This window comes from Durotheca rogersii, assembly GCF_024521655.1.
Source record: "Durotheca rogersii strain YMJ 92031201 chromosome Unknown GGS23scaffold_13, whole genome shotgun sequence".
Classification (NCBI taxonomy): domain Eukaryota; kingdom Fungi; phylum Ascomycota; class Sordariomycetes; order Xylariales; family Xylariaceae; genus Durotheca; species Durotheca rogersii.
In genome coordinates, this window is record NW_026251244.1 from 575,616 (window position 1) to 593,182 (window position 17,567).

General features: G+C 56.0%; 2 protein-coding genes across 2 annotated transcripts; both read right to left on the minus strand.

Annotated features, from left to right (window-relative positions):
- Positions 1-6,929: 6,929 nt before the first annotated feature.
- On the minus strand, positions 6,930-10,284 carry GGS23DRAFT_99702 (uncharacterized protein). Its single transcript, XM_051521453.1, has 4 exons — positions 10,057-10,284; positions 9,619-10,003; positions 7,446-9,553; positions 6,930-7,383 (listed from the first exon to the last, which is right to left on the minus strand). The coding sequence occupies exons 1-4, from the start codon at positions 10,196-10,198 to the stop codon at positions 7,175-7,177; spliced, it is 2,844 nt and encodes a 947-aa protein (XP_051371130.1). The 5' UTR covers positions 10,199-10,284; the 3' UTR covers positions 6,930-7,174.
- Positions 10,285-16,197: 5,913 nt separating this feature from the next.
- GGS23DRAFT_605707 (FAD/NAD(P)-binding domain-containing protein) lies at positions 16,198-17,440 on the minus strand (the record flags this gene model as incomplete). Its single annotated transcript, XM_051519800.1, has 3 exons — positions 16,198-16,770; positions 16,843-17,073; positions 17,159-17,440. The coding sequence occupies 3 exons, from the start codon at positions 17,438-17,440 to the stop codon at positions 16,198-16,200; spliced, it is 1,086 nt and encodes a 361-aa protein (XP_051371131.1).
- Positions 17,441-17,567: the final 127 nt, after the last annotated feature.

Here is a 17,567-nt window from a genome sequence, read left to right on the forward strand (position 1 = left end):
GGAGGGTCTAATACCTGGCGTGTATTACACATCACAATACATTGATCCGGACAGACAAGACAGAGAGACACGCGGGAGCCGGGGGGGGGGGGGGGGGGGCGATCTTCAGGCAGAGCAAAGAAGGGAAGAAAGGAAGCCGAGCCGCTTAGTTTTGGCTGCCGAGGCCTTGTCCCCGTCGCATCCTTTGTCGGGTGCTGTTATTAGCACCTCCGGGGTTCGATCAAAGATAGAACAGGCTGAAATGGGCAAGGCAAGACGAGACTTTCGAGATGAGATTCGAAACCAAGAACGTGGGGATCGCTGGATGCGCTTCGGATTCGCGTCGCGTCGGATATTCACCTCCTAGGCACTATTGCGACGACGCCCGCGACTATGGGGATGATGAGTGGATGGGCATGGGCCGAGTGAGGTAAGCTAAGAAGAACTCGAGGAGGAGGTGCGAGCCGGAGCGTGGAGCTGGCCATTCGGGCGCGGAAGGTGGCCCTGTGATAGGCGAATGGCAATGCGATGCTAATGTGGTGCGATGCAGCGCGGCGGTAGCGAAAAACCTCACCGGGTACGTAGCGTGTACCGTGTAGGTACCTGCGTCTTACGCTACCTAGGTACCTAGGTATCCGCCCTAGGGAGGTAGACGGGAAAAGTACCTGCGCAGACGAAGAAGGCGCGCGAGGTACATGGCACGTTGGGTTCGGCGGTGGCGTTGGAGCCGGCGGGGACACACCAGCCAATCAGGTCGGCCGGGTACCTGAATTGGCGAACTGGCCTGTCGCTGGCCGGCCATTGGCTGTGCTGGCGACGATCGCCCCGACGTTCGTCCACAGGCGGCTTTCACCGTTTCAGGCGTCCTCCCTCCATCCTCTCCCCGTCTCTCTCCCTCTACTAGCACATGTTTTGGGTGCCTACTTACCTACTATTTACGTCGTCTTAGGTAAACTACCCGCCTCTGAAACATATCTAGGTCTGTTTGATCGGTGACTTGATCGCGCAAACCCGCCCCGCATGCTCCCTTAGCAGCCAACTTCAACCACCTTCTAGCACGCCTAGCTCGTCCCTCAGCCCGCAAACCTCGATGTAGGTACTTGTGCCGATTCTGGGCAAGCACCACAGTCCGGGGCGTGCACGGAAAACAATGCGGCGCATATCAAGCGCCAATTACGCCGGGAGTTTACTTACTACGCCGAAAGGTGGCTTAGATGGACCCGTTTCGCTGTGGACAAGATCTACGCTGCTACTCGCCGACCGACGGAATGGACTGCTTAGCTCAGCTCAGCTCTCCGAGAGTTACGTAACAGTTCGTTCCCCGGAGCCTCCCCTTTTTCTCTTCTCTCTCTGTGCGCCTCTCCCTCTCCCTATTTTCTGGCGCCGACGCCGAATAAGACCGCCGTAGCGTATCGGCCATGGTTTGCCTGCGCGTACATGCCTACGTGCACAACAACAAACATGCCGGTACGTATGAGCCATGGCGGTATATCCTCGGCTTGGCCAGCGTATCCGTCCCAGCTGGGCGGGGGCAGCCAGGAGACCTGCCTCCCGAGCGCCAAGCGCACAGAAGAGTAGGATCGTAGCAGCGTGTGAGGTAAGAATAGATGTAGGATCCGCCCAAGACCGGATCGGAAACGGACAATTATTAGAATACGCTATTGCTTACCTAGCTCCCACCTCCCATGCGTGCATACCATATACATGTAACCTCCGACGTGGGCAGGGCCACCGGCACTATATCTGTAGCGATCTGATACGTGCCGGTGATGAATGAGGCTTAAAGATAGCCAAGCGAAACCAAATCGACGACCTTATGCTTTTATTAAATAAATAAATAAAAATAAGAATAATCCGCCGGTTCTTGTCACCCTGAGTGCCCGTTACAGAGGAAGAGCAGGTAGAGGTTGGTCCGGTGCAGCGTCGGGCCATTCGAGATTACCCAACTTCCAGAATCTCTATAGAAGGACCCAATCCCGCCGCAATGGCACATCTCAGACGTTACACCACGCCTCTTCCGCCTTCCACCTGCGTTCCGTCTTTTATTAGGGTGGTCCCCATTTTCCCTCCTCTCACCCTCGCACCCGCGTAGGCATCCAGCCTTCGTCTGCACCATTCGCGCACGGCGGCCAGCCCGGGCGTGCCACCCGGCACGCGGGCAGGCGAGGCAGGTAGGCGTCGGGCATTCCTCTCCGGCCGGCTGAAGGGGGGTTTTTTTTTTTTTTTTTTTTTTTTCCTTTCCGCTTCTCGTCGATGTGGGCTTGGTTAGACGCGGAGATGCGGCGTTGCGTCGCGAACACCAACAAGTTTCGCAGATGGGTATTTCACAAGCGACCGAACGAGCGAGCGCCCCCCCCCCCCCTTCGACGAATGTCGCCCGGCGAGGGAGGGGGGCCGGGGGCCGAAAGGAGAGAAACGAGACTCATTAGCCGAGATATGTCTCTCGGTTGAGTATCCATGTGTGGGTGGGTGGACGCAGGTCCGTATGTAGGCACACACACACACACACACACAAGAACCGACCGCGCGTATGCACGTATGGCGATCACTAAAAAGGGGCAGAAAAAAAATCAAAAGAGAATCCCCAGCGCTGATCGCGTCATCGGCCTCAATGGGACGACCTCTAAGACATGCATTTTTTTTCTTCCCATTAGACGCCCTCTCCTTTTCCCGTTGGCATTCGGGGTGACGTCGATCCGCATACCTCTACGTCTAGGTAGGACACCGCCGCTGGCAGCACCCACGGTGCACTACTGGTTCCTTGCATACAAGATAATACAGCACAATTGCACACTCCAGCGGGAGGCGTTTCTTTACATCTTCCCACCCACCCGTATGAGCATCCAATGTATATATGCGTGCATGTCGGCGTGTGGGTTGTGGGTGCGTGTGGCACCCCGATAGGCGCATAGCTCGGCAGGTACCCGTCGGCGAGTCGTCGGCGGTCGAGCAGAGGCCTGCGCGCCACCCCGGACGCCCTATTGCTCGCTAGCATGTGGTATATTGACCCTTACCTTTGCGTGCGCCTGTGCTATGGAAGCGATGGGCCGGTACGATGTCGGCAGGGCAGATAATGGCGTGGTGTGATTGGGACCGCCAGCTGGCCTGCGGACGGCGACATGATCGACCTAGAGAGTGTCCGCCGGGCAAAAAGGCGAAAAAGACCGGACCGGGGGGGGGGGCCCACCAGGGACTTGCGGACTATGTAGGTCTGGATGCGATGTTCTGCCTGTCTTATTGTCTGGCTGCCTGTCTCCCTGATGTAGCTGCGCGTACTCACCACGTACTGCCCCGGGGAAAAGGAGAAGGGAGAAGAAGAGAGAGGAGAAGAGGCGTGCGCGACGGGATCCAATCGGCAGCCATTTCCTCGTTGGCATCGCCGTCCACCGCTGCTATTGGCTTGCGAGGTTGGCTACCCGTCCTCATCGTGAAACATCCAAACCGGGCCCGTTTCTCTGCCTCTCGTCCTGTCTGTCTCTGTCTGGGCGTGTAAGTGTGTGCATGTGGCTTTTTTTTTTCTTCCCTTACCCCTTTTTTTTCCCCTTGCCTATCCGATCCCTACCCCTCTTCTCCCCTCCTCTACGTGTAGGTACATACCTCCCACCCCCTTTTTCTTCCAACCCCCCTTCTCTCTGGCGTGTCGATCTGCCATCTACCTATACACCTACACACCTTCACATGTATGTTAGGTATGTCCACACACACACCCACGTACGCACACACACACAACAGAATATACCTTCTGGTAGCATTCCGAGATCTCCCCCGGCAAAGGGGCTGCAGGGTTCGCCAATAGGGCGCCGCGATGGCTTCATTGGCTGGGGAGGTTGAAACGCTGAAACATCCGCGCCAGTCAATCGCCCCTCGACTCGCTCGCATGAAAGACCATCCCCCATCATGCCCGGGGCTTAGTCGGTGCTTGGCTCCCTCCCAACTCGTCCGCAGCCCACCTTTCTCTCTCTTTCTCTGTCTCTCTCTCCCCTGATATAACCCATCTACCTATGTTGTGCATTCCCTGCAATTCTCCCCCACACCCCTGAAGCTGGCATGTCTCTCTGTCTCTCTGTCTCTCTCTCTCTCGCCTCTTTCTTCCGAGTCGCCTCCGGTCTTCTGGGTTGGCCCCGGTTAGCGCGGCCGGCCCAGTCAGCCCGCAGAGTCAGCAAGAGTCAGCCTAACTAACCACGCGGCCCACCACCCGGTCTTCAACGCCGACATGGTTTCTTCGACATGGCATCCGGCGTCACGCAAATGACATACATGCCCACGTACGTCCTGCGCGGGCACTGCCATATCTCGCAACATGTTCCAGCACCCGTCGTCTTCATCTACCTCTGACCCCTACGCCGCCCCTCCCCCCCCTCTCCCCCCTTTTTATTTTCCCCCGGATTTCCCACAGGACGCTGGCCCGGAACATATTCTCTACACCACTCAATAATTAGTCCTCGCCTATCACATGAACTAGCCGTGAAAGAGAGAAGAGAAATGCGAGTTTCATTTCCGGTGGAGGCAGTCGACGTCGAATCTCCGTCGAGTATCGGCCAGGCATTAGGGTCAAAACGAAACAAGAAACGACGCGGCCACGCCTCGCCCATCAACCCCCGATCCGGGCCACCCATGGCTCCATCCTGGGGGGGGGGGAAGAAACAAATGCCACGCCATCGCCTTGCTCCGTAGGTGATAGCATGCGTCCGTAGTCGCAATACCTACACCTACCTACGTAACCTCCCATCGTACGGTCTAGCCGGCCGTACACGCCTGTATCCGCGCCTCTGCGCGCGCGTAGAACCATACCTCTACCTACCTACCTACCTACCTACCTGCCTGTCCACTTCCGTGCGCACGTTACCTACCCAAGGTAGACCGCCCCCGATCCCGCGTTTCAAGCACGAGATCGCGAAACGGGGCCTCGCCCAATCTGCTTCTGGGGGAGCCCTTCTTGCGCGCAGCTCCCGCCGCGCCTGCGTTCCAACAAGGTGAGAGTCCCGCCGCTGTGACGGACCCCTCCCCCATCCCCTCGTCCCACACGCCCGCGGGGAGAGACGGGGGAGGCCTCGGGCCAACCCAACCCCTTGCGCTTCCTACGTGGCAGAGAAACGAGGCCGTCTGCCGGCGTACGCGTACGCGCGAGGTAGGTAGATACCTAGGTAGTGCAGGCAACCTAGGTAGGTAGAGGTATGTTGCGGCATCCCTGCCGGTAGCCGAAAGGAGGGGGGGATAGCGAGCCAGAGCCCGCGTTCTCCCTCCGATCTCCTCCTCGAAGCAAGCGCACGGTGCCTGCTCGACATCTACGTTGGCGCGCTCGTTCGTAGACCAGGCAGCCCGAGTCCCCCCCCCCCCCCCCCCCCCCTCCTCCTTCTCTCTCTCCCCGAGCCCGCTCGGCCACGACCTCCCGTCTCCTGCCTCCATCCACACGACCCTGCCCAGGACCGAAGTGCAAAACACGGCCAGAGCCGTCCGCGGACGCAGCAGGCGAGCAGTCTTCGCCCGCGACGGGACGCCGACCGAGCGTCTTTCTCGCCCTCTCGCCTCGGAAACCTCGTGAGCCTCGACGCCGCTCCCGCGGCTCCGCGCTCGCCCGGCCTCCCGCGTCTGTCTCCCCGCCGCGCCTGCCTGCCTACTCACCCGCTACCGACCGCGCGTGCTCCAGCACCACCTGCCTACACCTACCTGGCGAGGTGGAAGCAAGCAAGCAAGCAAGCCGGTAGCAGACCGCGCCGTCTGTTCACGCCAGCAGCCGTGCTCTTCCTCCTCGCCCTCGTCCTCGCCCTCGTCCTCGTCCTCCTCTGCTGTTCTTCTTCACCTTGGGCAGTTCTAGCCGGCGAGCTGACAAGTCCCTCCTTCCAACAACAACAACAACCAAAAAAAAAAAACAGTAGCCGAAGACAACAAGATAAGCCACTCGGGATGGATTAAGCATATTTCCGTGTCACACACACATATACGTGTAGGTATATAGGTATATATATATTTACATACCTATTCTCCCCCCCGGCCCCTCTATATATATATATATATATATTGAAGGCCAGGTTTCTCGCCTTATAACCCTACCGTGCTCGCCCTTATCTCGCCGAAGTAGCTCTAGCCCCGGCTCTAGCTGCTCCGGCCCATTTACGGGCTTCGGCTCTAGACCGGACTAGAATGGCTCAAGAGGCTGGGCGAAGGAGAGGATAAAAGCTTACCCTCTAGCTAGCTAACCGGGGGCCGGCCACTGATGCCCCGGAAGCTCTTCGCCCTACAAAACTCGCACGAACCCGCCTCTCCGCTCCTAAGACACCTTCGCCTCCAGGTTCGACAAACCTCTCCGCGTCCCGCCTTTTCTAACGCCCGCCGCCCCGCCCAGACATGCCCCGAGTCCGGTCTTCCGTGTTAGCGCTGGTATGTAGAATGCACTACTCCCGTGCCTTTCGAGGTTTATATTGGGTTATGGCTATCTCTCATTCGCATACGTTTTGGCCGGGGAGGGGCTTATCAATGCTAAATATCCACTATGGGATCGATGCCCCCTCGGCTGACGATCCTCACAAACGCCCCTAGGGTCCTCGTCCCGTGGACCGAGCTGGCCCTTGGGCTATTGCTTGCCAACGTGAACATGACAGGATCGCGGTGCTTGCCGAGATGGACTCGTCCGTCTAGACAATCATAGCTACGGCCACACACAGTTGCTCCGACTTGTCCCCTCCCCCCATCCCTCTTCGTCGACATGTAGAAGCTTCAAACACTTCTTCTCCGTTATCCTCCGCTCTCCGCCGCCAACCGACTCCTCCCGACATTTCCTCATCCTCGTCATTTCTGCCCTAGCCAGTTGGCGCCCGGACAAGGAAACAACTTCTGACAGGAGTCCATATCCTACTGGGCCACGGTAGGTTCACTAGCCATCAAACCGCCGAGTATGTATGTCTGTTGTGGCTTGCATATTTAAAAGTCTGCAAGATATGCGTTGAGAGACGTCGCTGGCCATTCGTCCTCGTATCAAAACGTTGTCACCCTGTCTTCTTTCCACTACAAGGCTTTCATAGAGCCTCGTACCCCACCACTTGTCGTTATGTCGATAACGCTACTTGTCTGTGCGAAGGGGATGCTATGATCGACGTGCCCAGGCGGCCGGTACTGATGCTGGGCTGAATGATGAAACTAAATATGCGCTGGAGCGCGGCGCCGGTATGTTCTTCGCAAGTAGTTCCGGTACCTCCATTCACTTAGCCTCGTCCGGACCCTCAGAAGATCGACCCTGCGGTCCGGCCGGGATGGAATGGCCGCCTTGCGGACCTTGGTGCTGATTGTGGCCCTGGTAATTCTTGAAGTTACCGCCGTTTCGATACGGCGGTCCGTACTGATGCGCATTTTGCGGGCTGGTTCCAAACTGCTGAGGGCCTGGGTTGTTATAGCCTCGCATGTTGTTCACTTGGTATCCCATGTTAGCTTCTCTTTCCTGTCGAAACGTCGCCTACGTCTGCGGGACTCACCCTGGCCTTGTGGCGGCATAAAGGTTGCCGGCTGCTGGTATGGGATGTTGGGGCTCATGCCGTATAGAGGCTGTCCCTGCTGCGATCCCTGCGGGACCATCATAGTCGCCGTCTGCCTAGGGCTTGGGTAGCCGTTCGTGCCCGGCATTGGCTGGGGTGGGGTAGCGCCGGGAGGCATGAACTGGAGATGGCCGGTAGGATATGGGTGCATCTGCGGGGGCGCTGGCACCATCGATTGAGGCGACATGAATTGCGGCTGCATCATCATCGGCGCACCCATTCCTCCAGGCTGCTGGGGGATATACTGGGGGTTGTTAGAGAAGCTGCGGTTGAACTGGTTCATGGGCGGCGCTCCGGGTCCCATGAACGAGGGGATCATGGGTTGATTATAAGGCATCTGCGGGGTGTTCATATTAGGGGGGTACACCATCGGTACCTGTCCCATCCTCGGCGAGGAGTACGACTGGGACGAATTCGAATGCATCATCCTGTGATCATCCGCTCCGTTGAACGGAGCATGAGGAACGGGCCCATGCTGGCCGCCGTGGATTTGGACCGGAGGCACGTGTGGCGAGTGTCGCGGAGCGACAGGGTGCGCTCCATGCTGCATATGTAAAGGCAATTGGTGTTGATGGGCCATCTGGGGGAGCAGATGTGGGGGGTTCGGGGTCGGTTGCGTGTTGAAGGGCTGTCGCTCGAAGTATTCGTCGTATGACAAGCGCATAGTCGAATCTGGTTTCTCGTCGTCCGTCGCTGAGCGCCAAGTGGGCGGGGTATCGTATGAAGGCCGCAGGCCGTCGTTGTCGATCCAATTCTTATTCTCTGGGGGTTGGATCGTCTTGACAAAAGACAATATAACGCATTTCTTCGGGTCGACTGCCTTCCTCTTCTTGGTAATGACGATCAATTGGGACGGAGTACTGGCGGTGCCGGAATGCAACTCGGCGCCGTGGTTGATGGCCGAACGGGGACTAGACCCTGCGCTGGGGTGAGGGTTGAACGTCGGCGCGAAAGGGCTGGGCCGGAACTCGTGGCTGTTCGGATTCAGCTTGCCGCCTACGTGGTTGGGCACGCCCCCCCCAATGCGACGAACGAAAGAAGGATCCGTGGCATTGGCCGGTCCGGTTGGGGGCAAGCGGACGTCCTGGCCCTGCTGCGCCTTTTGCGCCTCTATAGCCCGAATGCGGCCGGTCAAGCCGCCCTGGCGCCCCGGCTGCTGCATGTGTTGGGGACCCGGGCGATTTCCCGCGTGCGGATACGTGGGAGAAATGTAACTCTGACGGTTACCCTGATGTCGTGGTTGAGCAGCCGCGGGAACTGGCGCTGGTGCATTTGAAGTTTGACGTGCGGGCTTGCTATCGGAAGGCTGAGAGACCGCGTTAGCTTGGGCCTCTTTGGCCGCCGCCCCCTTCTTCTCCTTTGCGGCGGCCTCTTCGGCCTTCCGTCTAGCGACTTCGGCAACATCTCGCTTGGCCTTCTCTTGGATTTCCCGCTGCTTGGCAGGATCCTTAGCGATGATAGAGATCAAATCGATAGGAACCGGAGTTGGTAGTTTGAAGTTATCAGCAAACTTTTTCAGCTCGATGAGCTTGACCTCCTTGTCTGCCTTTAACTTCGAACTCCGAACCTTCTCAACGTTGGCACGTTGCTGGTTGGCGAATGATTTGAACTCCTTGAGAACGTCCCGTTCAACTGTCGAGGTGGCACTAAGTGCTGCACCCTGGCCATCTTTCGCCTGGGGAGGGTTTGCTCGGCCCGTGGCAGCAGCTGGCTTCGAGGGGGCTGCGTTCTGGACCGGCGGTTTGGCTTCCGACGGTTTGCGTTGCGGCTCTACTTTGTTGTTATCCGGCTTGGGCTCGGGGGGCTTGACGGCGGGAGACGTCGAAGGAGGTTCAGCTTTTGCGGTAGGCCGAGACTTGCCGTCGTCCTGCTTGGGGAGGACCGGTTGAGTCTTTTGTGTCTTGAGCTGAGACGATATGATAGCTGGGTCGACAGGTGCGCCTTTCACAGTAGAAGAACCGGTCGGGGCTCGCCTTGCCGGAGGGGTATACTTATTCTCTCGACTATTCGGTAGAGGAGGGAAGTCTTGTCGTTTAACGCCACTGTATCTGTTTCCGAGTTAGCCGGGCTGCCATCTAGGCGGTGCCGGAACTGCGCAAGGTGAGCCGCTTACTTGTCCTCTTCGTCGACGCCAGCATCGTCACCACCGGCATAATCCATGACCCGCTCCTCAGCGACGTGAGCTGTGCCGGCCACGCTTCGCTCAATCTCCCTAGCCTTTTTCTCCGCGGCGGCCACCCGCTCCTTATACTGCGGGTGATTCTTGTCGATAGCGGTAGTGTAAATATTCTCATCATATGTACTTTTGATACCAAACTGACGCTCATTCGCGGCGAACTGATCCCATGTACCGCCGCCGCCAGACTTCTCCAAACTCAAATCAAGACCGTCGGAGTTGGTGGGCGCGACCCATGGTTGAAGGGGCCGCTCGTGGCCGAGGCGAGCAGCCGAGATGGCACTGTCAGTTCGAAAGTCGTTGCGAGAGTTGACCGACGTGCCTGCAGGTCGTTAGTCTGGCGCAATGGCATTCCCACTAGGAGCTAATGCTTACCATTCTGCTTAACGTCGCCCTTGTTAGGGTTGCCCGTGACCCTAGCATCCGAGATGTCCTTCTTTTGGAAGGGCATGTTGGGATAGTCTCTCTTGCTGGTTCCGTTGGCCGTCTCGCCCGGGTTCTTCTTGTGCTGAACCATTCTCAGGTCGCAGGCGGAATTGGTCGGGTACGAGGCACCTTCGAATTCGGCACCGTCGGTGAGGGTGATTTCAACCCTGTGACCCTGTCGAAGAGAACAGGTGAGCTTAGAGCAGGACTCGGAATGGGAACCCACCGCCAGCAGGCGACCGATGCTACAATTGATGGGCTTGGGAGGGATGAAGTGACGAGGCGGTCGATGGAAGGAAGCAGATCGGGAACGGCTAGCGCAGAGCCTGAGGGAAGGAGGTGGAGGTGACGCGACTCTAGGCCCGACGTATGACAAGGAGCTCTCCGTATCGCAAGAAGGTTGGGCTAACTCACTCCGTCAAGAGAATTCAATACAGAATGCTTGTCATGCGAAGACAAGCTCGTGTGAATGGGGCCTGATGCGTTGAGATTGCGGTGACGACGTTGGTCTCGAATGCGGTACGGAAATCTTTCTCTCCTCTGCTGCTCCTACTGCTGCTTCCACTGCTAGCGGTCGGCGGACCCGGCCTTCTGCCAGGTAGCAGGGTGGTCTGAGGGATTGTGCGAAGGCAAAGAGGTTAGCGCATTAGAATCCAGGGTGCAGTAGAGAGAGCGCCTAGAGTGATTGAAATGACGAGAAGAACGGGAAGAGGACAGAAAAAAAAAGGTATAGTGGCCTGCTTGCTGCCACGAGCACAAGTCCGCAAATGGGACAAAGAGGGGGAGGATGTAAGATGGTCCAGATCGTTGAAGGAAAAAAAAAAAGTTGCTGTCGACAAGGCCAAGCGCAGAGTTGTGGGAGTTAGCCGGGGGGAGGGAAAGAGTAGGTAGTTAAAAAGGTTGTCTACCACCACTTGGTTCCTCGCGCTCGTGGATTAATCTGTGTCTCTGGCGTCTTCCGGTTTTCTATCACTCGCTCACCCTCTCTCTCTCCCACCAGGGCCTTGGCCGAAAAATAATAATACCAACAATAATGGAATTAAAAAAAAAAAGAGGGCAGGGCAGTGCGGGCCAACTGCTGCCCATGCTACCTAAAATAATCGATATGGTGCCCGGGTTAGGTACGGCAAGGAAAGGGTCATGTCTCACCTCGGGGTTCTGGCTGTGCTGTGCTGGCCTCGAGCTGGTTGCCGCCACTTGCTTCTACGACGACGGCGTGAAAGCGTGCGGCCTACCCTGTTCCGTCTCCCTTTCGACGTCCCGGCCAGCTGGATGTTGCTGCTACTGGCGCTGGCGCTGGTGCTGGTGCTGCTGGTTCTTTGGTGTGATAGCCTCGTCGCAGAGGACGTTTGGTGGCTCTTCTCGAGGGCGCGAGCGAGGGTTGATGGGCGGGATAGTTTGGGGAATCAAGCCGATAACGTAGGAGAGGTGGAGGGAGGTTCAGGGTTGGTGGTGGTCGACGTTCGTTTCCCAAAGGTTTATTGTACATAGGTACCTGGGCCCAGGGTCTGCTTGTTCTGGGGTGTACTTGCCTTAGGTATCTAGGTACATAAGGCTAGGTTTGACAGCAGGTAGTCCTTCCAAATTGGCTGATGGAAGTGGTCCCAATGTACCTACCTGCGGTGTGGTATGTATACAGATACCTCATCTACGCAAGTATCGCAGGAGGTATCCAGATATGTTGGGGACATTTGCCTCCAGGAGGTCTACTAGGCTGTGAGAAAATGGTATTGGCATTCCCGACTTTTCGGTCAGGTATTGGCAGTTGATCGTAGATATATGGCACGTACCTACCTATGTGTACATACATGCCTCTTACATACAGGTACCTCAATACGGATCTTAGGTGGGCAGGTATCTATATCTGCCGTATCAGAGAGCCGGGCAGGTACCGGCCTAGGTAGATATATAGGTACCTAGGTACCTATTCATTCTAGTGCCTCAGGTATATACCTCCCTCATAGTCAGTACCTAGAGCACCTAGCTATATACTTAGGTACCTATAAAGTGCCGACTTGAGGCTACGGAGGTGCTTCGGGGACTTAATGTACTAAATGTAGGTACCTATCTGTATATGTGCATGCCTACGTGTAGATTGCCCGGTATAGTTGAACAAGATATAATACATTATATGTATAGCATCCATGTTGGACCAGGTAGGTGGGGTGTTGTATCATGAGTCAAAAGGTGCATATCACAATGAGTGGGAACTTGAAAGGTTCGGGTTTGTAGAAAACAATCGAGATACTGGAGCGAGGTACCTGCCTGCGCTCCGTAGGTACCTGAGCACTTTACTCAATATATATGCATAGGCATGTATATATACCTGTCTTAGGTGTCCAATGTACCTCTTAATGAAACAAACTAGATCAGAGGTGGACGTGAATGAAGAGCTCTTTCCCTCCTTAATGGCCGGATTGGCTCAGTATACCGGTCCAAGCACCGACTTCGAAGTGGGGAAGAAAGCTAGTGATTCCGGGATTCTGATTGGTACAATGAGCCGAATGGCCTGAGGGCACGCTACTCCCAGAAGGTACGTACCGACAGGTACCTAGACATGTACCTAGCTGATACACTATCAGGGCGTCTGGCACCCGACGTCACCTGTAAGCATAGCCCTCTGAAGAAAAGGTTCCAACGTCAATCGGTAATACGGCGTAACTAGGCAGGTAGGCACATACCTCCGTACCCAGGTGTTAGATGCTACCATTCCCTATAACCTCGTGGGGCTCTTCTCGGAATCAAGCACAAATTAACGGGTTGCCTGAGGCCCAAGCCCGGACTGGGCGGCCACACGCTTAATAGGCACCTAACTTAGCCTGCCTTTAGGTAGAGGTAGAGTAAAACGGGTAGACCTGCTCGTGTAAGCCGTCCTGGGGGTGCCTCAGATACCTACATGACGGACTAGAACACGGTGCATTGGCTGCACTCGGTAGAATGCCTGCCTGTAGGTGTGCCTGTGGGTATGCCTCGATGTCAGTCGGGCTCTCGGGAAGGGGGGTCAGAATGGGATTAAAAATATCACTGATGTGGTGGTACGATAAGGTTGCAGATGTCCACCCTCCGAGCTGAGCTATGCAATTGCGAATGCGTAGAAGATGACAGTTGGGGGAATTGAGTAAGTACCTAAAGTACCTCTGCACAGCCTGCCCACGTGGATGTACATCGCTAACGTGGGTATACACGCATCTTCTCATCCCAGTCCCAATCTACCTACGACTCAGCTCATCACTCCGGGCGTATCGCATACATCTCCTGTATACCTCCCAGGCCTTGGTGCCGGAAGACATGGCGCATCGTAGATGGGAAATCTAAATCGGGTAGAGCGTTTGAGTGGGAAGAACACGTAGTACACTCCGTCGTTACGGGCTTTTGCTAGATCGCTATTCTCCCATCGTGGCTTAGTGGGCGAGTTGGACTGAGGTACGAGTGAGGCGTATACGAGCCGAAGGAGAAAAGAAAAAAAAAAGCGTGCTGATCTACGCTGAAGAAAGTCGTTCGAGGTGTCCGGATTCGGGACCCCGGCACGTTCCGAGGGGTTAAAAAGAGGGATAACTACAGGGCAATTGGGACATGCTAACGCAGATGCTGGATTCGACAGCATCGTGTTGGTTCCAGCCAACCGCCTCGAGAGCGAAATGTCTGCCTACACATAAGTATACCTATACCTACGTGATGCTAATATGTCTATATACCCACCTCCTACATAGAGGTAGGTAGGTAGTAGGTAGATAGGTAGCTCGTATTGCGCCCCGGGCACAGACGGGCTGCTAGAGGCTATGTGGATAGATAGATAGTCTACCCCAGAACAATGAAGGTCTTTAAGGGCCGGCCCGGTAGACAACCGATACTCTCTACTAAGTAGGCGGTGCGCCAACACCGGGGTTGTCTTTTTGTCTTGCCCTTGGTACCAGGATAAATATGACAGCGGTTCCTGCCGACCACATAACCTCTCTCTCTCCTTGCGCAACCAACATGTGTATATATTACCTACCTGTCTGAGCCCTGAGAGTTCCCGAGGTTTGCAGGCCTTCGTCTTCGACGTGGTCACCGACACGACACGGGCCCCTGCGAATACTCGAATATACGAACCAACTCCCTCATCGCTTTTGCCACGTTGGGGCTCGCGTCTAATACGCCGCACACCGAGGGCGTCCCGTCCCGTCGCGCCCCCGACTTGGCAAAGGCGGCCTTCCTTCGCGCTCTTGCTGCTGTGCTTCGTCTTCTACCCGCCCGCGCACCATCCACAAACTCCGTAGCCGCGCCCTACGCAGAGTTCGCCCCTACCGACTCGTCCGGCGAGAGCACTCGGAAACAAGTCAGATTCCTGTTTCAGGTCGTAATAATAGCTATCCAGCATGGGAGCGCGCGCCGCATTTTCCATTTTCAGTCTCAGCGTCGCCGTGGTTTGCGGCACAGAGCCTCTTACCGATCTATTCCAAACGCAGCCGTCCATATAGGTATGAACGTGCATTGTTCCACAAGCACCTTTTTCTTTGCGCGGAGAGGAGTCATCTTACCGCCTCGCACTGCCATAGCCGCTCCATCGGCATCAGCCTGCGTGCATGATGACCAGCCGATGTTGCACGGCTCGACGGTTCCACGAACAGGTTGGAAGCGTCTGCTGCGAACGTGAAAAGAAAAGCAGGGTGGACGAAAAGAATACAGATACCGGGACTGGCCAACAGCCCTTCACCGAGCCAGCAAGGCTATCTACCTACTAGTTATCCACATCCCTCTGAGCCTCAGACGTAGATAAGTATTGTACGGTGTACCTGTTACCAATGTTAGTCACACTGCACGTAGGATAGATGGGAGAGAGGGTGGCCTCCTGTCACTCTCTGAACACGTTCCTGTTTGATTGTGTATCTCCGTGCAACGGAGGTCAAACGCCATTCGGCATTTTAAATTGCTATATTCGGCCACTGGTCTAGTATGAAGTTAACGGTCTACATTTTGAAGCATGCCGTCTCCTTTAGGATATTGAGGTACCTGCCTAGATGTTTCGTTTAGGAGAGGACGCTGCCAAGAACTCCCGGCTTGGATCTGGGTCCCCTCCGCCATTCTAATACCAACGACCCCATAACGGCATCAGTTATAACTGGCGTCGGTTGTTGCGGTAAGCAACATCTTCACCGGAAATCTTCATCGTTTGCCAACAGGGTTGACCCAACATCCACATCCCCGCGGAATGAACCCGAATTGGCGAGTACCAAGATCCACCCATTCCATTTGCTAGGCTCTGGCCCGGTGGCCGGTGACGCGAGTAAGGCTTACATGCGAACGGCCAGCGCCGGAGAGTAGTAATTCGTGAGGCTCAGATACGTATCACTGGCCCTCAGGCGATCATCAAGGCGGCCCCCGAGGGCGACTGCTACATATCTAGGCAGGGGCACGAGAGGGAGAAAATATAGATCCATGCAGATTCTGCGCCTCGTTAGACGGGTTCCGCAGATGCGGCCCATTAGGGAAACATTTACTCGATCCGGGCGCTCCTCGAGGCTGGTCTTAAAACATTCGGCTTGGCTTGTCCTCGTTCTCTCTCCCCCTCGCCTCATCACACGCGACAATATAGGTAAGCCTCCTTTGCTCCTGCGCAAGGGCGGCAGAGAGATAGATAGGTGGATGGACAGATCCGCACGAATATGCCTAGGTGGTTCTGCCCCTTCCCTGCATGAACATGACGCCGCACGAGTCCTTGTCATATCGAAGCCGCTTGTGAGTGGGAACTTTCGCGGTAACATGTGATTCTTCTCGCTGCGATAGATAGCTCTGGTCCACAGGCCCGAAACCTGTAGCACATGCGGGTGAGCGTTACGTATCACGCAGTATTCTCTCCAGTCGATTTAGCTATTCGACACATGCGGGATGAGTGTGCTTCCAGCCATGCATGATGACCTCTAGATTCGTCGTTTCGAAGCTGCCTAACAAAGTGAGAGGCGAAACTGACAACTTAGTACAACCATTCAACCGAAATATCACCACGTGAGAGATTCGAGCTCGATACGGTAGGTGTGTGATCCAAATTCCATCCCGCGTAGACATCGAACGGTGTGTGAGGGCCGCTCTTGGTGTCGGACTGCGCAATGACTAGCCGGAAAGCCTTGTCTTGATGGCCCACCACGAAGGAACGAGCCCCCAGGCCAAAGGGACCAACATCGTGGGCACCCGGTCTTTGGCGTAGGTTAAGATTACTTTTGGCATGACTTGCCTCATGCTCCCTTCGCTAAAAAACCACAGCGCCGTGATCTCATCCGTCTGCCGCTGGTATATCTCCATGCGCGCGAACATTTCCTCCTCGGACGCCCGCACCTCCCTATCGAGTTCGTCTTGCTCACCGCCTGCCTGGATCGCTTTGACGATCGCGGCTCCGAGTCTACGTGCGTCATCGAGTGCGACGTCGACCCCCTCCTCCGCAAAAGGGGCCGTCAAATGCGCTGCGTCGCCGATAATCGTCGCGCCGCGACGGTGCTGCCAGCGCAAACCAACCAGAAGCGCGTAGATATTTTTCGGATCACATACCCCGTCTCCAGCCTTCTCGATAGCTTCACGAAGCTGTGGACTCCAATCATACATGTCCTCCAGAATCGCCTTCCTCACTTGCTCGATGTTATGGGGGTTGTATCCGCATGTTTGCGTCCAGTTTTCCGAACGGGTCGACGCCTAGGATACGTTGAGACTACCATCGCCCAAGTGCTGAATTGCTAATCTCTGCCCGTTTGAGCTGGCGCATACTTGGCCACGGTTAACGATCTTGCAAAGATCCGGGGCAGTACGCTCCGCATCCGGTATCGCGAGCCGATGGTGTCCTATACCAGTATAGCCAGGTTTGGCCGCCGGGGCGACGTAGCCTCGAACTTTGCTCCAGCCTCCCTCACAGCCGACGATGAGGTCAAACCCAGACTCGGTTACGTGCTCGAAGACCAAGCTGCCGTCTCCTTCAACGCGCTGTAGACGATAGCCCCACTTGATAGATCCTTCCGGGAGGGATTTTCTGTCAAGATCCGGCGGAGCTGGGAACGGTCGCTTTTAGGTTGCTGGCTAGGCTTACTCGGCTTCTTGCTAGGACCATGGGCTTGAGGTTCTTGTCCGAAATCAAGACGTAGTCGCTATCGAAGCGGAGGTGTTTTTCGAACTCTGCCCATAATTCGGATTCCTTCACGGCTGTCAGACCAGTCTGGGGGTGTAGCCCTAACGTGCCCCCTTGTGAGTAATAGTTGGGGCCCGCCTCGCTCTCGTAGATTGTGAAGGGGATGTCGGACGGCGACAAAACACGCCCTAGCATACAACCAGCTGGCCCGGCTCCTATAATAGCGATTTTCGGCGAAAACATTGTCTCTCCGCGGAAAGGTGGGGAGCGAGCGGCCGTGTTGAAGATCTTGGACTCCCGTTTCTTCCTCGCCGCTGGCGTGGTAGTTTTAGGAGCTATGCAATAGCAAATACATATCTTGGCTACAGTC

Bases quoted from the DNA above. Each gene is read 5' to 3' on its own strand.
- GGS23DRAFT_99702 (XM_051521453.1), bottom strand. From the start codon at position 10,198: ATGGTTCAGCACAAGAAGAACCCGGGCGAGACGGCCAACGGAACCAGC. The intron at 10,004-10,056 runs GTAAGCATTAGC...AACGACCTGCAG, and splicing joins GGGCGACGTTAAGCAGAATG to GCACGTCGGTCAACTCTCGC. The intron at 9,554-9,618 runs GTAAGCGGCTCA...ACTCGGAAACAG, and splicing joins GGCGTCGACGAAGAGGACAA to ATACAGTGGCGTTAAACGAC.